The sequence below is a fragment of the Nothobranchius furzeri genome, chromosome 15, assembly GCF_043380555.1.
Source record: "Nothobranchius furzeri strain GRZ-AD chromosome 15, NfurGRZ-RIMD1, whole genome shotgun sequence".
Taxonomy (NCBI): domain Eukaryota; kingdom Metazoa; phylum Chordata; class Actinopteri; order Cyprinodontiformes; family Nothobranchiidae; genus Nothobranchius; species Nothobranchius furzeri.
Genome location: NC_091755.1, coordinates 30,442,062 through 30,459,586, shown reverse-complemented (window position 1 = coordinate 30,459,586; position 17,525 = coordinate 30,442,062). Strand labels below are relative to the sequence as shown.

General features: G+C 40.9%; 2 protein-coding genes across 3 annotated transcripts in view; both read left to right on the top strand.

Annotated features, from left to right (window-relative positions):
- LOC107373798 (WAP four-disulfide core domain protein 3) overlaps positions 1 to 3,849 on the top strand; it is an 84,830-nt gene extending 80,981 nt beyond the window's left edge. The window contains exons 1-4 of one of the 2 annotated variants that reach the window (XM_015941944.3): positions 2,094 to 2,245; positions 2,346 to 2,471; positions 2,592 to 2,726; positions 2,816 to 3,849. In XM_015941944.3, the coding sequence (XP_015797430.3) occupies positions 2,161 to 2,245; positions 2,346 to 2,471; positions 2,592 to 2,726; positions 2,816 to 2,970 (501 nt within the window). In that variant the 5' untranslated portion in view covers positions 2,094 to 2,160 and the 3' untranslated portion in view covers positions 2,971 to 3,849. Of the gene's footprint in view, positions 1 to 2,093; positions 2,246 to 2,345; positions 2,472 to 2,591; positions 2,727 to 2,815 lie in introns of those variants that run through there. The other variant, XM_070544666.1, reaches the window with a different exon arrangement.
- Positions 3,850 to 5,136: 1,287 nt separating this feature from the next.
- LOC107373797 (perlwapin-like) lies at positions 5,137 to 6,199 on the top strand. Its single transcript, XM_015941943.3, has 4 exons — positions 5,137 to 5,293; positions 5,385 to 5,510; positions 5,671 to 5,808; positions 5,902 to 6,199. The coding sequence occupies exons 1-4, from the start codon at positions 5,209 to 5,211 to the stop codon at positions 6,060 to 6,062; spliced, it is 510 nt and encodes a 169-aa protein (XP_015797429.3). The 5' UTR covers positions 5,137 to 5,208; the 3' UTR covers positions 6,063 to 6,199.
- The last annotated feature ends 11,326 nt before the right edge of the window (positions 6,200 to 17,525 follow it).

The window sequence follows — 17,525 nt, the reverse complement described above, 5'->3', positions numbered from 1 at the left end:
TTCTGATTCTGCATGTCTTGGGTTAGACATTTGCCCCAGAACATGACACTAACTCCATCATGCCTAAACCTGGTGAGTTATTTACGCACTTTTGTTTGTGGTTTTTGTTTATTTAACCATGCTGGTAGCCATCCACTTACACATATCTCTATCCAACCCTTCTCTAAAACCTGGTAACTGTCCCAGACATTCGATTGTCACCATGCCAGACCTGTGAGATTATTACCTAGACCGTCTTATGTAGAGTAACACTCTCAGCCTCAAAATCACATTATCAGACAATTTCTTCTCTCTCAGCATCGCCACGGTGTCCAGTCATTCCTGGAGTGATGTACATATGTGCTGAGCATTGCGTTGATGACAGCGATTGTTCACCTGATGAAAAGTGCTGCTATGACGGATGTGGACACATTTGCTTGTCACATGAAATAAGTAAGATATGCACATCACTTCACTTTCTGCTGCAGGGTACAACGTGACTAAATGATTTTGTGTTTTAGTGAAACCAGGAAACTGCCCCACTAACTTGTTCACCCCCCGTTGTTTTCAACACTGCCGAGTTGACAGCAGCTGCCCCAATGAGCTGAAGTACAGTCCAACAACTGGTGGTTTTTCCTGTGTGATGCCTGTTTTTTTTTTATCTGTACCAGACGTACGTACTTCTTTTTCCTACATACTTCCAAGGATACATCAATATGTGCCCTCCAGGGGCTTGGGATGGAACTGCCAACCCTAACCCTGGATTCTTTCATTTAAGTAGAAAAAGTCTTAGACTGTCTATCCTAATCTCTCCTCACAGAGAACCAGACGTGGTCTTTCATCAACTTACATAGGTCCATAATAAGTGTTTATATCATAACTTTATGCACTTATATAAAAATGTATCAAACGTTTAGTTGAAAACCTCAAGTGCTGGAATGACGGATACTAAATTAAATCAAGTTTTTGAGATGCTGTGATGTTTTCTTTGGATTTAGGCAACAGGCAAAACAGCTAAAATTTCTATTTATCAGCAAGTTGGTGGGACTTGGGAAAAGTGTTTCTCTGTTTGGGACTCTATTATTAGTTCAATGATTTACCATAAAATTTCCTCAGTATATTTCAATTTCTACTAGGATCAAACACTATAAAGATATATATATATATATATATATATGTATATATATATATATATATATATATATATATATATATATTGCATGCTATACATTGATTTGGATACATTTATTGTATTCATTAAATTATCATCCACAGTTCTAATATAACAAGAAAAAAAAAAGAAAAGAAAAAGAAAAAGTTGAGCACCCAGGGAAAAGACATTGAGATGGTGGACTCTTAGAAGTACCTCAACAATAAACTGTACTGGACCACAAATACAGACGCCCTGTGTAAGAAGGACCAGCGGCAAACCTACCTGTTAAAGATATTGAGGTTTTTCAGTGTATGCAGGGCCCTGTCAAGGACATTTAATAATACGGTGGTAGCATCCAACCTTTTCTATGCAGTGGCCTGCTGGGGCAGCGGATGCACGAACAGGGACAGGAGCAGGATTGACAAACTGTTGTGGAGGTCTGTGGTGATGGGAGAGAGGAGGATGTTAGCTAAGCTGACCCACATCTCCCTCTGCACAAGTCGGTGGCTGTGCAGCTCCTTCAGTCATACTGGTACAACCCCGCTGCAAGGGTATATTTATTATTACTTGCACTTTGTTTCACAACCCTCTATCCATAGTCCTTACTGTGTGTACATAGGATCTATTGTTGTATATAGTGACTTGTCTTGTTTTATTTTGTATTCTTGGTTACTCTTGTACTTTTTTTGCTATCTGTCCTGAGATGTGGTAATACACAAATGTCCTCGGTGTGGGATCAATAAAGTCTTATCTTGTCTTCAATATTTTGAAATACTAGAAGAAACTCACATGTATGATTCTAATTTAATGTTTTTGCTACCTTTTTCTTTTTTATTAGTAAAAGAAAAAAAAACATTTTTAAAAGCTGAAGTCAAGTTTGAATGAGTGCACCAGTGACTTGTTTACATAAGTAACCCTACCGACACAAGGACCCAGAATTCCCTGGGCTGCTCTGGTTAAAGTTTATAAACCAGGATATTTTACCAAATAGGACACCAGGAGCAGATTCCTGATTGAGATAAGTCAACATGAGGACTCACTGGTCCACGGTAGCTGGCCTGATTTTAGAGTTTTGTGTCTTTTTGTCCTCCAACTCAGTCATGCCAAAACGTGGTAAGTTTTCTCAAATGTGTTCAGTTTTTTTCGGGTTATTTACCTAAGATGTTGACCTGATTCTTTCATTAACGTTTATTACACCTCTGTCTTAAACCAGGTAACTGTCCAAAAGTCTTTAATCCCATCGTGCCAGGAAAAGCATGTAGATTTGACAGAGACTGTGAATGTGATGATAAATGTTACGTGTACAGCTATGGAGCTGTCTGTGCCCCCCCAGTTTCAAGTGAGAACCACTACATACCTAAATAAGATGTTACTTTTTTCTTTAGAAACAATTAGCCATTAGTCATTAGTGTTCAGTTTTATAAAGTCTGAACTTTCTTTGTCTTCTCTTTCCTCTCAGCTACACTAGGGTGTCTGATCAACGTAAATCAGATGCCGATTTATGATAAGGACTGTTATTCTGACAGCGACTGCCGATTTGGTGAAAAGTGCTGCGCTACTTGGTGTGGACACTTGTGCATGTCTTCAAAACCAAGTGAGACACAATTAAAGTAGTAAAATGTTTCAGTTAGTCCTCCCACACAGCTGTAGGTTAGAAACTGACCGAATGCTTTTGTGTTCGAGTAAAGCCAGGAGAATGTCCCGATTATGTGTGGCGCACCCGCTGTTTTGATCACTGCAAACATGATAACGACTGTAGCAATGAGCTGAAGTGCTGTCCATCAAATTGTGGCCTTTCCTGTGTAAGTCCCACTGTCCCATCAGTCCCCAACTCTTAGTCTTAATCTGGACAAGAATACAAGCATATTGAACAACATCTCAACATCATGAATGTGAGTGCATGTTTATTTGATGATTTTCTTTTAGAGCTAGTTTATTCGTACTGAGTTCTGTCACCTTAAAATGGATGAGAAGTCATTGTTAGATGTTACTTTAGAGATCGTCATTACATTCAACACATTGCCTTTTTCGTCACTTATGTGCGAAAAGGGGTTTTTCCCTTTTCTGACTGCAGATCCCAATGCAGCGTAAAACTGACACGATGGGATGTCTGCTGATGCGGCATCGAACCAGCTCATTTAACCGCACCTAAACCTTAACATTTTGCTATTTATAACCTTCCCCTCACCCTCATCCTAACCTTAACCCTCTTGCTACCTAAAACGTTACTCGCACTTCATTCTGACTGTGAATTTTCATATTTGCCGCCCAAGGGGAACGTTAGAACATACCATCTGGCGAGGGGGAGGTTACAAATACCCTCTACTTTTACCGTCCACCTTGGTAGTTGAAACCTCCCCTAATCATGTTTTAAATTTATGATGTAGATCACTTAACTTTTGCAGTTGACGACTCTCATCCTAAAATAAGTCCGAAAAAGTGATCAGATCACTGAAAAACAAAGTGATTTGTTGATATGATGTTATTTAATCTTCTAGAAGGAAATTATTGCTAGGAAATAGGAAAGTGCTTACTGATCTTTTTTTACAGAGATGGTCAAGATATTCAGAGTTTTATTGTTGTTACACTATGAAGCTCATAATTTGTCTCTTAATTGTGATTTCATTATTTCTTCTTAACTTTGTAGATCGCAAAGATATTTAAGCAAACAAACCAAAAATAAATAAATTAAAACAATCAAAAATGTGTATATCAATTAAAATTATTATTTAAAAAAATGAAACTTTGCTTGTGTTTTTCTTGGATTGGGCGAGGGGGGGGTGGGGGGGGGGGTAAATGTGACATCAAACATGCACACATATGCAGAACATTGTATGCAAATCCATAAACATTAGCTTGAAAATTACAATTAGTTTGTGCATTATTTATTTATTTAGTTGGATTAAACATACTTTATTAACAGCAGTGAAATCTGCATGAACATGTCAATTGTTTTTAATAAACATCTAAACAAACACTTTGAGTTCCTTTTAAACAGTTTCTGCAGGAAATTAAAACATGTTCACAATGCATGTAATAAATAAAAAAGTTGGAGAGTGCAGCAACTGCCTGATGTTTCATCATATATCGTCCTTCATATGAATCCCAATAAAAAAAACTTTTATTTATAATAGCATATGCTTTAACAAAATGCCTACATCAGGTTTAATAATCTGTACAATAATTGTAAAGTTTGTGAAAGTAAGACCAGTTTGTTTGCAATATTTTAGGAAAGTTTAGATACTCAAAAGATAAAGTGCATGGCATCATCATGCTCTGTTCTGCTGAAATGTATGCAGCTTTCATCGAAATTGAACTGGATTTGTATGGAAACTGAAACATATACCACCAAAAACACAAATAAAGGCAAAGTCCAAATGTCTGTGACCTAATAAGATTCGAATGATTGGACTTTTACACCAGCACCCTATTTGCCAGGGTATGTTTAATCATCTCATTTGATTATTGGTCATTTTGGGACATTTTGACCGAATCACTCTGAACTTTCAGTGTCATTGTATCTCGTTTTTCTCCACTGGCAGGAAGACAACAAACAAAAGATCTCGTAATAAAGCTGATGTTGGCACTATCTGGGCTGAGAGCTCATGTGTGGAACATGTCTGGGTCATAAATAATGAAATCAGAATCAACAACAACAACAACATACACACACAGACACACACACAGGTTTATATGACATAAACATATTATGTGTTGTACAATCATTAAGTCGACATGAAGCATACATGACTTTTCTGACCCTAAACAATGTAAATGTAAAACAAATCTAAAATAATAAAGGCCATGACCATAATAAACTGATTATGACATAGAATGAAAAACCAAGCCACAACTCAGAAATTGTCGCAGCATGCTTCAAATTCTAATTTGCATTATTTCCAAGTAAACTTTTGCAAATAAAAAAAAAAAAGAATGGAAAGAATTGGATGAATTGGCAGAAGTAACTCTACAGACACAAGGACCCAGCATCCTCTAGCTGCTCCAGTTACAGTTTATAAGCCAGGTGATTCCCAAACAGGATAACAGGGGCAGATTTCTGGCTGAGACAAATCATCATGGAGACACTCAGGTCTAGAAAAGCTGCCTTGATTTTGTTGTTTTGTGTTTTTGTTCAATCCAACGCAATAATGCCAAAACCTGGTGAGTGAGCTTGTTTTTTCCCACGTGTGTTATGTTCATGTATGATAACCCGACACTGATAAATCTTAACCTGACTCTCTTCTGAATCCAGGTAACTGTCCGCGCATCGTTGAGTCGTTTATAACATTGCCACCATGTAATTATGACAGAGACTGCCCAGGAGATCAGAAATGTTGCACGTTTTTCTTCAGATCTGGTTGCACCCCTCCAGTTCCAAGTAAGAACCTTATTTTTTTTTTTTATCTTTTTAAATCCACTCAGTGAATGAAATTGTAGAAGATATCTCCCGACAGTTTTAAGAGGAATAACTTTATTTTCCAAGATGATACTTCCATTTCTTTAAGTTTTCGCATTAATTATTCTTTCTTTCCTCTCAGCATTACCAGGCTGTCCAGTGCCTCCAGGGGCTATGGCTATTTGTCTTGAGCAGTGTACAAGTGATGCGGATTGTCCTGGCCAGGATCAGATATGCTGCTTTAATGGGTGTGGACACGTGTGCAAGTCTCAGATACCAGGTGAAATATGACCAAAGGAGTTAAATTCCTAATATACTGCCACAATGCTGCTAAATATAAAGAGGCTGAATGTTTCTGTTTTGTTGTTCTCAGTGAAGCCAGGACAATGTAATCCTGATGACCTCTTCACTCATCGATGTCACTCATACTGTGAAAATGATGGTGATTGCCGTGGTGAGCTGAAGTGTTGCCCATCATTTTGTGGCAATGTTTGCAAATTCCCCTGGTTTTGGCCCCAGTTAGGCCGCCGCTAGGTGTGCAATTCTGATACTCTTTAAATACTAATTTGTTGATATATTTTTGTATTTGCTGTTAATGAGGAAGCACAATATTATCATTATATTATCATAATATTGAGGAAGCACAAATAAAATACAATCTGCAACACAGCGTACAATTGTCTTCCCTTTTTTTGGTTTTAAAACAGCCACTTGAACTCCTTAACACTGGGGGGGACAGGTTCACATATGTTCCCGACAGCAGCACGTTTAATTTAAAAGGTTCAAAAAAAGTCAGATCCTACTGGCTTGATATATTGCGTCCACTTGGACCAAGTGGCGTAGAATGAGTCAATTTGGTTATTTTTTTCCATTTTGTAAATGTTCAGCGTGATATTGATCAGTACTCCATTGTCGGATGATTGGGCTTGAGCCACTTTTTAGTGATGGCCTTCTTGCTTGCAGCTAATAGACTATAGAGAAGTTTCCAGTCTTTATTATTGAGGTTGTCCAATTCTATATTCCCCAAAAACAGTGTTTCAAATGAGAGGGTGAAGACCATTGAAAATACATTTTGAATATGTTGGTGAATTTCTATCCAGTAACTTTGGATCCTATGACCGCTCCAAAAAAAATGAAAATGATTTGCTTCTCACTACTGCATCTCCAAAATGTCTCTCCCTTTCCCCGGTAACTTTGCTGTTTTGGCGTAATAAAGTAACGCATTGTATTTTTCCAACAGAATTCATGCCAGATATTTAACCTTGTTGAGGCCCATGACATTTTACAAATATCATCCCAGTTCTCGGTAACATTAAACTGTCGTCGTCTTCCTCCACTTATCCGGGTCCGGGTCGCAGGGGCAGCATCCCAACTAGGGAGCTCCAGACTGTCCTCTTCCCGGCCTTCTGCACCAGCTCCTCCAGCAGGACCTCAAGGTGTTCCTGGACCAGATTGGAGATGTAACCTCTCCAACGTGTCCTGGGTCGACCCAGGGGCCTCCTGCCGGCAGGACATGCCCGAAACACCTCCCCAGAGAGGCGTCCAGGAGGCATCCTGACCAGATGCCCAAACCACCTCAACTGGCTCCTTTCGATCCAGAGGAGCAGCGGTTCTACTCCGAGTCCCTCCCGAATGTCCGAGCTCCTCACCCTATCTCTAAGGCTGAGCCTGGCCACCATACGGAGGAAACTCATTTTGGCCGCTTGTATCCGCAATCTCGTTCTTTCGGTCATTACCCAAAGCTCATGACCATAGGCGAGGATCGGGATGTAGATCGACCGGTATATTGAGAGCCTGGCTTTCTGGCTAAGCTCCCTCTTCACCACGACAGATCGGCTCAGCGTCCGCATCACTGCAGATGCTGAACCAATCCGCCTGTCGATCTCCCGATCCCTCCTACCCTCACTCGTGAACAAGACCCCGAGATACTTAAACTCCTCCACTTGAGGTAGGACCTCTCCCCCGACCCGGAGTTGGCAAGCCACCCTTTTCCGGTCGAGAGCCATGGTCTCAGATTTGGAGGTGCTGATCCTCATCCCAGCCACTTCACACTCGGCCGTGGACCTTACCCAGCAAGAGTTGAAGGTCAGAGCTGGATGAAGCTAGGAAGACCACATCATCCGCAAAAAGCAGAGACAAGATTCTCCTGCCACCAAACTCGATCCACTCCACACCACGGCTGCACCTAGAAATTCTGTCCATGAAGGTAATGAACAGAACCGGTGACAAAGGGTAGCCCTGGTGGAGTCCAACCCTCACCAGGAACAGGTCCGACTTACTACCGGCTATGCGAACCAAACTCACGCTCCTCTGGTAAAGGGACTGAATAACCCTTAACAGAAAGCCACCCACCCCATACTCACGGAGCGTCCCCCACAGGGTGCCCCTGGGGACACGGTCATAAGCCTTCTCCAAATCCACAAAACACATGTGGATTGGTTGGGCAAACTCCCATGCCCCCTCCATCACCCTGGCAAGGGTGTAGAGCTGGTCCACAGTTCCACGGCCAGGACGAAAACCACATTGCTCCTCCTCAATCTGAGATTCAACTATCAATCGGACCCTCCTCTCCAGTACCTTGGAGTAGACCTTTCCAGGGAGGCTGAGGAGTGTGATCTCCCTATAGTTGGAATACACCCTCAGGTCACCCTTCTTAAAGATGGGGACCACCACCCCGGTCTGCCACTCCACAGGAACTGCCCCCGATGACCACGCAATGTTGCAGAGACGTGTCAACCATGACAGCCCTACAACATCCATAGCCTTGAGATACCCAGGACGAACCTCATCTGTCCCCGGGCTTCCACCGTCCGACTATAGCCCCAGTTGACGTCAGCAGCTCCCAATCCCCACTGTAAACAGTGTGAGCGAGTTGCTGCCTTCCACTCCTGAGGCGGCGGACAGTTTGCCAGAACCTCTTTGGAGCCGATCAATAGTCTTTCTCCATGGCCTCACCAAACTCCTCCCATGCCCGAGATTTTGCCTCGGCAACTGCCAATGCTGCACCCTGCTTTGCTATCCGGTACCCATCTGCTGCCTCCGGAGACCAACAGACCAGCCACGCCCTGTAAGCCTCCTTCTTCAGCCTGATGGCTCCCCGAACCTTTGGTGTCCACCAGTGGGTACAGGGGTTGCCACCGTGACTGGCACCGGCCACCTTGAGACCACAGCTAGCAACAGCCGCCTCAACAATCGCAGAGTGGAACAAGGCCCACTCGGACTCAATGTCCCCCACTGCTCTCGGGATGCGGTCAAAGCTCTGCCGGAGGTGGGAGTTGAAGACCGTCTTGACAGGTTCTTCTGCCAGGCGTTCCCAGCAGACCCTCACTATGCGTTTGGGTCTGCCAGGTCTACGAGCCGTCTTCCCCTGCCATCTGATCCAACTCACCACCAGGTGGTGAACAGTTGACAGCTCCACTCCTCTCTTCACTCGGGTGTCAAAAACATACGGCAGCAGGTCAGATGATATGACTACAAAGTCTAAAGACCTGTGACCTAGGCTGGAAATAATTTTTGTAGGGGGTACTGTTTTCATTAGTGAGATAAAGGTTTGTAAAAAACCTTGGTTAGTTGGAGGAGTTTTAATCTTCTGAGGCCCATGAAATTTTACAAATATGATCCCAGTTCTCCTCGGTAACATTAAACCCTCCTTCCTTTTCCCGTTTTTCTTTCACATAGTACGTGTTGTCCCCTTTACTTTGCAGAAGGCCCTCATATATTTTGGAAATCATTTTAGTAGGGGGGACTGTTTTTGTTTGTGAGAAAAGGTTTGTAAAAAACCTTGGTTAGTTCATGGAGCTTTAATCTTCTGATTGAAATAATGCCTGATTTGTAGATAGTGGAAGAAGTCATCAGACCCCAGCCCATGTTTTTGCCTCAGTGTCTCAAATGATTGGAATGCCTCCTTGTGGATGAATGAATTATAGCTGTTAACCCTTTGGAGATCCACATTCTGAATCTTTTATCATGTTTGTTAGGTGTAAAATGTGAGTCAAAAGCCGGCCACCGCAAACGTTTAGAATCTTCCTCCAAGCTACACCTTTGACTTGTTTCTTTCCAGACTGATATTGCTGTTTGTGTAGTGTGCTCGTGCAGGAGCTTAAATTTGGATTGTAGTTTGGGATCTGCTGATAGAGCTTTAAACGATACCTCTTTTATTAATGTCTCCTCTATATCTTTCCATCTTGATGTATAGGTTGGAGAGAACATGCACACGAGGGGTCTCAACTGGGCAGCGTGATAGTACTCCCGTAAACAAGGGAGGTTCATACCACCCTTTTCATTTATTTGTAAAGTTTTAAACTTCACCCTGGGTTTTTTGTATTTCCAAATAAACCTCGATAATATTTTATCCCATTCTATAAATTGGTTTGAGGGTATAGGAAAGGGTAAACACTGAAAAAAGTACACAATTCGGGGAATGATGTTCATTTTAACACAGTCAATGCGAGAGTATAGGTCTAGAAAGGGGATGATGTTCCATCTTTGTGTTACAGGCCTTTGAAGGATCTGTATTTGATTAGAGAACCAAAAGAAAGACTCATGAGATGTTGTCTGTCGGCAGGCAGGTTCTTGTCTCTTTATTAACAGAAAATCACTAATTTCCCATTTTGTTCCATTTCACAATTTTCCTTCCTAAACATACAACCATTCCAATGTTAATATCTCAACACTTGTTTTTATAGAGAAAATAAAATGTCTCTCCTGATAAATTCCTTTCATTTTTCTTTTAGGCTAGAGTAATTCACTTAACTCTGTTCTTTTGTAGCTCTGAACACAAGCTACACATGAAGCACATCAAATGCTATTTTACCTGCTCATTCAACAATTAAACAATATTCCAAAAACACATAACATCTCATTACAGCATCTATGCTAATAACCACTTTCTATAAGGACACATTTGAAAAACACAGAGAACCCTATCAACATATGATACTTTCGATAAAGATCTAATTATTAAAGTAACACTAATCCTGGAGCCACGTTGTAACTAAATTAAATACACGGAGGTCCGCCATCTTTACCCAATACACACTCATGCTAAATTTCCTTCAATTATGCAGCACACAATCCATGTTCTTTTACAACCTCAAACTTATATTTCTGTGCATACAAATTACCACAAACAACTTAAAAGAAGTTTTGAAAACCGTGTGAGTGCAGCAGAGTCTAAAATACTCATGATACTGACCTGTATTTGATTAGAGAACCAAAAGAAAGAGTCATGAGATGTTGTCTGTCGGCAGGCAGGTTCTTGTCTGAGCTCTGAGCAGACAACCACACCCTGGACTCACCTTGGGAAGAACTCCCTCAACTGGTGAACTATAAAAACTGCAGTTACCCCAAAACTGGAAACCAAGTGTTTTATAATTGGAGACGGGACCTTCTTGCTTAAATAAAATATATATCTTTAAACCTATAATGTGATAAACCACATAAGGGTATCACATTTGCATATCCGATTTTATACTTGCTGTCAAGGGTCTATAGTTAATATCAAACGTTTTAGTGAAATCTTTGTGTATTGAAATTCCCAAATATTTCATATATTCTGCTTGCCATTTCCACGTATATTTATCTCTAATCATTTGGGGTGGGCTATAGTTTATGAATAATACTTGAGTTTTATTGACATTAATTTTGTATCCCGAGAGGGTCCCGTAGTACTCAATCAACTGTATAATTTTTGGTAGAGTCTGCGTGGGACTGGATGTCATTTATAATAAGTCGTCGGCAAAAAGAGCATTTTTGTTCTTGTCCCGCAACTTTTACTCCCAGGATATCTTGTCTTTCCCTGATCCATTGACCAAGTGGTTCAACATATAAAGCAAAACAAAGTTGAGACCAACTGCATCCTTGTCTCACTCCTCTCTTTAGTGATACTGACTCCGTGAGGTCCCCGTTAATCTTAATCCTGGCGGTTGGGTTTTTATATATTCCTGCAATTATTTCTATCATCGAATGATGGAACCCAAATTTCTTAAGGACTTTAAATAAGAAGCCCCACCTCACGGAGTCAAACACCTTTTCTGCGTCTAGACTCAACACCACCTCCTCTTGTTTGTCCCGCACTACATCTTGCATTACTTGTAATACTCTCCTTATGTTGTCTTGGGTCTGTCTTTGTTTGATAAATCCTGTTTGGTCTTTGTGTATCAGATTTGGTAAAGTTGATTAAAGTCTTCTTGTTAAAATAGATGTAAACAATTTGTAATCTGTATTTAAGACACTAACTGGGCGGTAACTGCCACATTCTAGCTTGTCCTTTCCTTCTTTGGGGATTATAGAAATAACTGCTTCGTTCCATGAGGGTGGAACTATCTTTTCCTGCGTCACCCAATTAAATGTCTTCACTAATTTTGGGATTAAAACAACTCTCCATCATTTGATACCATTCAGGGCCAAAACCATCTTCTCCTGCCATCTTTCCCTTCTTTGACTTCTGAATTGCTATATGAATTTCCTCTTTAGTAATTGGAGAACGAAGTTTATTATTTTCCTCATCCGTTAGTGTTGGTAGATTTAGTTGTTAGAGAAAAATAGCTATGTCCTGATCTTTGTCCACGTCTGGTTGGAAGTGTAGCATTGAGTAATAATTTTGGAAACACTTTTTAATTTTGTCCTGATCGCATTCGATTCTAGTGTTCAGGGGGGTTCTGATTTTATGAATTGTTCTATCAGCTTGTTGTTTTTTCAGTTTGTGTGAGAGAAGTTTTAAGGACCTACCCTCATAGCATTGGTGTTGAGTAAGAATTAGTTTTCCTTGCACATGAAGTGAATTAAAATCATTTATTTCTTTTTTCAGCTGGTAAATTTCAGATCTAATCTCGTCTTTCATATCTTTCACATGTCTCTGTTGTAGTTTTAGCAGTTTATCTTCTAAATTATGAAGTTTGTGATTATTAACTTTTTAGAGATGGGCAGTGATGCTAATTTGTTGATTTTTAATGCTTCACAATTGTGATAAAGTCAGAATGTAGCATTACAGAAATGGTTATTTTGGAAAAATGTAAATGTTAATCTATTTTCAATCAAAAAACTTTGACCCTAACCCTTAACTTTAAAAAGTATATTTGCGTCAGCACTTTTTGTATTTTTCATTTTATTCTCTCTTTTTTTTAATTAATATTTGTGTGATTTTAAGTACTTTTAGCCATTACTTCACCACAAGACCCCTTCTTGCAAGTTGGTGTCAGAAGGCCTGTACTGACTGGTTGTTACGTCCCCTCTGGTGTCTAGGAGTGGCGAGGGGAGAACACAGAGAAAAATAAAATAATGTAAAATAAAAGGGAATGAATACAAAGGGATAGTGTCTGGTTATAATGGTGATGAATGAATGGAAGGAGGTTAGCAAATAGCAGTTCAAAAGGTTTCTTTACAAAATGTTGGATGAAGGGTATTATAATAATTAAACTAAATAAACTCCCTCTGCTAAAACAGGGAGAAGGCAAAAAAAAAAAAACTACTTAAAGTGACTCAATCTGGTTTAACCCGAGAGAGGAGCCCAAAAGGGAAGCACACCTATTCTAAACTAAATCAACCACAAATGTGTTACTAAAAGAATAAACCTAGTCAACTGCCAAAACCAAAAGAAAATCCACAATTATCAAAACTAGGAAGCTAGAAATCTCCCCAACTAAAATCCTCAAAGGCAAAACACAAAGACAAACTAAACTGAGGATTGGAGATTCACAAACGGGTGGCAAAAGGCACAACTTAACCTTAGCAAAACAGGGGCACTAAATATTCAACCTTAAACCCCAGTACTGGAGATAACAGTGATATTACTAAAACGGAGTCTCTAAGACATCACAGTCAGCTCTATCACTGTGTCTCCTCTGTCACTGTGTCCCCTGAATCATTGAGTGAGGAGGCTTAAAAGGCTTCAGGAGCAGCTGATTGCTGATTTGGTGCAGCTGCTCCATATCACTCCGCTGGCCTCTGGTGCTGTATGGCAGGACTGCAGGAACTGGGGCCTGCAGCAGGAGGTCACCTGGTGGAGAGCAGAAACCTCCAGGTCCGTAACACTGGTATTTACAATCAGTGTTGGGGAGAATATTTTGTAAATGGATTTAGTTACAGAACACTGAATGCCTGCTTTAAAATGTATTTTGTAATGTATTTCAATACTTTGCATATTCCTGGTACTGTATTGTAAGTATTAGGAATACTTCCTCTGGGTAGTGACCAAAAGAATGAGATTATGGATACAAGTGGCTGAAATGAGTTTTCTCCGCAGGGTGGCTGGGCTCTCCCTTAGCGATAGGGTGAGTAGCTTGGCCATTTGGGAGGGGCATAGAGTAGATCTGCTGCTCCTCCATATTGAGAGAGGCCAGTTAAAGTGGCTCTGGCAACTAGTTATGGGCTCGACACACGGGAGGGGACAAACGACCGCTTTTATTACCTGACACACAGGAGGCTATCCGCAGCACCAGCCAGCGGCAAAGCCGTCTACGCGTTCTGTTCCATGGCAAAATCGAAACTTCTGTTGTTTTGCTTGGCTGTGTCACGTTGGAGGTAATTAAGGTTATTTAAGCGGTTCAGAGTTAATAAAGCAGTAGATATGATGTTTCACAAGGTGCTGCTAGAGTTATGTGAAATCTTACTTGTGATTTTACTACATAAAACATAATAAAAATCAACTTCTCCTCCATGTTTGCTCGGAGGTGTACGGAGCATCCTGTCCGCTCATTGGTCAGTGAATGAAACCTCCGTTGGTTGGTCCTCGTCCGAGCGACAGCGATGAAAAGTTGAAAATGTTTCAACTTTTTGAGATCGGGTCGCTGGGTCGCCTGTGCACGACACGTGCACGAGCGCAAAATTTCACACGCACGTTTTTCGCATTTCGCTTGGTAGGAGGGAGACCCGCAACTATCGCTTTGTCGCGCATGTGTCATTGAAAATGAATGGAGGAGAGGTGATGTCGCCTCCCGTGTGTCGAGCCCATTAGGCTGCCTCCTGGACAGGGTGAGCAGATGTCCCGCATTTTCATTACTTTTCACGTGTCCCAAAAATCAAGACTCATGCCCCGCATTATTGACAGTTTCCCGTTTTGAGTTTCAATCTCATAAAAGAAACTGAGGAAAAATCTGCCTGTTGCTGTCAGTCAAACGGAGGCGGGACTTTAATGCAGATCTGGAGAGTGTGTGGATTGCACCCAAACCACCAAATCAAGAGTGCGTGAGCACGGAGGAGAAAATGCTGTAAGCTCGTGAATTAAACATGTTCAGAGATACTCGACAGAGTATTTGTTGTTTCTGAGTCAATTTTCATGTCTCGGTGCAAAGTCTAATATGAAGAGGTCAAAAGCAGGTTTTCCAGTAATTAGACAGGTCCATGATTAACACAATGGAGGCTCTAAAACAGGCGGTTTCAGATACCTGTGTACATGCTGAGCCCCTTAAAGCACAGTGAAGAAATAATGAGAGAATAAATGGAAGCTTTCATCACTTATTCTCAGAAATTTGAGGCAAGAAATAACTCTAAGAAACTCTATTATTAGATTAGATCTGAATTTTTTAGAGATTAGAATCTGATGTTTATTCTCTCACCTAAGATTAGAAGAGATTATTGTCAGGTTTTAAAAAATCGTTTTGTTTCTGAATTAAGAAAAATTAGCAAAAAAGTGGATTTTTTTTTCAATGAGATGCTGATTTTAGTGGAAAAATAATTAAAAACAAACATAATTTGATCTAAAAACGATTACTGGTAATTTTACTGCCATTCTGTTGTGGAAAACATTCAATGAAAACTCTGCAAAGCTGCTTAAACCCGCATTTTTTTTATTTTTATTGTGGGCCTATCTATATTATTGAAAAGATCAGAGCCACTACAGAGTTATGTTGTGGTAACTTGAGAGGAACTGTGAAATAGTAAAGCTTTTGCTGTATGCTTGTTCATGTTGAATTCAAATAAAATAAATACAAGAAATAAATAATGATAATAAGAATATTCATTTTATGTATATTTAACAGTGATGTTAGGGCTAAAAGGCAGAATATACGTTTTTATCTATTTTTTTCTCATTACATTGAAACTTCACGTTGTCCCACATTGAGAATCTCTGTCCGACATTTGGCAAGTTGGGATCTGGTCACCCTACTCCTGGATGCCTCTCTGGTAAGGATTTCTGGGTACGTCCAACTGGGAGAAGACTTAAAAGAAGACCCAGAACACGCTGGAGGGACTATGTCTCTCAGCTGGCCAAGGAACTCCTTGGGTATCCCCTGCCCAACTGGATCGGGCGAAGGAAGTCTGGGTTTTATGTAGTTCTTTCACAATGAAATGGCAGACAGCCCCTGTTGACTGAATTCCATAGCGTTCGAATACAGCAATATGTCAGCCAGATGGGTGGGAAGTTATTGCAACTGAGCAAAACCATGGCCACAGCTCCGTAGCGATCCTATCAAAGCACTTTATTGTTTTGGTTGGCCAATCGCAGCATTCTGTTGGTGGGTGGAATGTTACTGATACAAAGATGGCGATGGCTTGTATGAAACTGCTTTATCAACTGTGAACTATTTTGACTTGGGCTTTTCTTTGACTCAAGAGCAGAAAGCAGGGGTGTGTGCAGGGAGTGGCCTGGGGTAGCACATGCCACCCTTGGAATTTGATTGGCCACCCCAGGTGCCAACACACTAATTTACCTTTAAAAAGGCTTTTTATTGTCCACAAAAAGGCGTGGGGGTAGGGTAAAACAAAAAAAGCATAACCATTGGTGCCACCCATGCACAAAGTTGTGCCCCACCTGGGCCATCCCATTTTAAAAGATCTGGACACGCCACTGGCAGAAAGAGGTACTTGAGTTTACTTAAAAAAATTATGTATTTGCATCTCCTTTGATGGACTGCTCATTAACCAACCCTCCTCTAAAACAAGATAACTGTCCTAGAGGTCTGATTACCCTCATGTCAACACCCCCACCACCACTTCTATAAGCATTATGCAATTTTGACAGAGACTGTCCTGGAGATGAAGTGCCAAGTATGCCAGATGATCAATCTCACATACCAGCACCACTGCTCTGAGGGCCGACGGGATGGAGTAATTCCAGGGCTGAATTTTTATCCTAGTCCAGGCTCATCACCACTAGTGTTTGAATGAATGAATAGATGAATGATACACTGTAGTCCGCGTTGGAGTCCTTCGACTTGGAAAGGCACTATACAAGTGCAGGTCATCTATCAATATTGGTATGTAAAAGAAAACAATCCACATCACCCTCTGCAGGTGGTCTCATCCTTCCAATCTCTGGCCTGGGAGCTTGAGGGTTATGCTCAGTATCTTAGCTGTTCCTAGAACTGCACTTTTCTGGGCTAAGATTAATGTTTTTGCTGGGATCTGCTTTAGCCACTCCTCCAGTTTGTGTGTGCGCGTGTGTGTGTGTGTGTGTGTGTGTGTGTGTGTGTGTGTGTGTGTGTGTGTGTGTGTGTGTGTGTGTGTGTGTGTGTGTGTGTGTGTGTGTGTGTGTGTGTGTGTGTGTGTGTGTGTGTGTATATATCACAGGAGTGGTCTGGCTATCATGAACTCAGCTCAGCTCAACTCAGAAGCTTCACAGCATCAGACGACCTCATTGATGAGTTAGTATCCAGAAAAAGAAGATTGGTGCATCAAAAGGCTTCTTCCATTGTTGAAAGAGGCTGTTCGTTACATCTGTGCCTAAATGGATTTTCATAATACAGTCATTTTATAATGGGGAGTGCCTCAAAGAAAAAGAAAAAACACTTCTCGATATTTTTCTTTGGAGAGTACTGCACTTATTTTCCATTTCAAGCACTGAGTACATATGCTCAGCAGGGCTCTGAGATCCTTAAGAAGCAGTCAGCCAGTAGAACCAAACAGGGTGAAGCTGCTTTTAGCTACTATGCTGCACACAGATGGAATCAGCTTCCTTATGACCTCAAATGTGTCCTAACTCTATAACTTATTAATTAAAATTGAAAACATGCATGTATTCATTAGCATTTGAATGAATGTTTCATATGTTGCACCTTC

Bases quoted from the DNA above. Each gene is read 5' to 3' on its own strand.
- LOC107373797 (XM_015941943.3), top strand. From the start codon at position 5,209: ATGGAGACACTCAGGTCTAGAAAAGCTGCCTTGATTTTGTTGTTTTGT. The intron at 5,511-5,670 runs GTAAGAACCTTA...CTTTCCTCTCAG, and splicing joins TTGCACCCCTCCAGTTCCAA to CATTACCAGGCTGTCCAGTG. The intron at 5,809-5,901 runs GTGAAATATGAC...TGTTGTTCTCAG, and splicing joins GTGCAAGTCTCAGATACCAG to TGAAGCCAGGACAATGTAAT.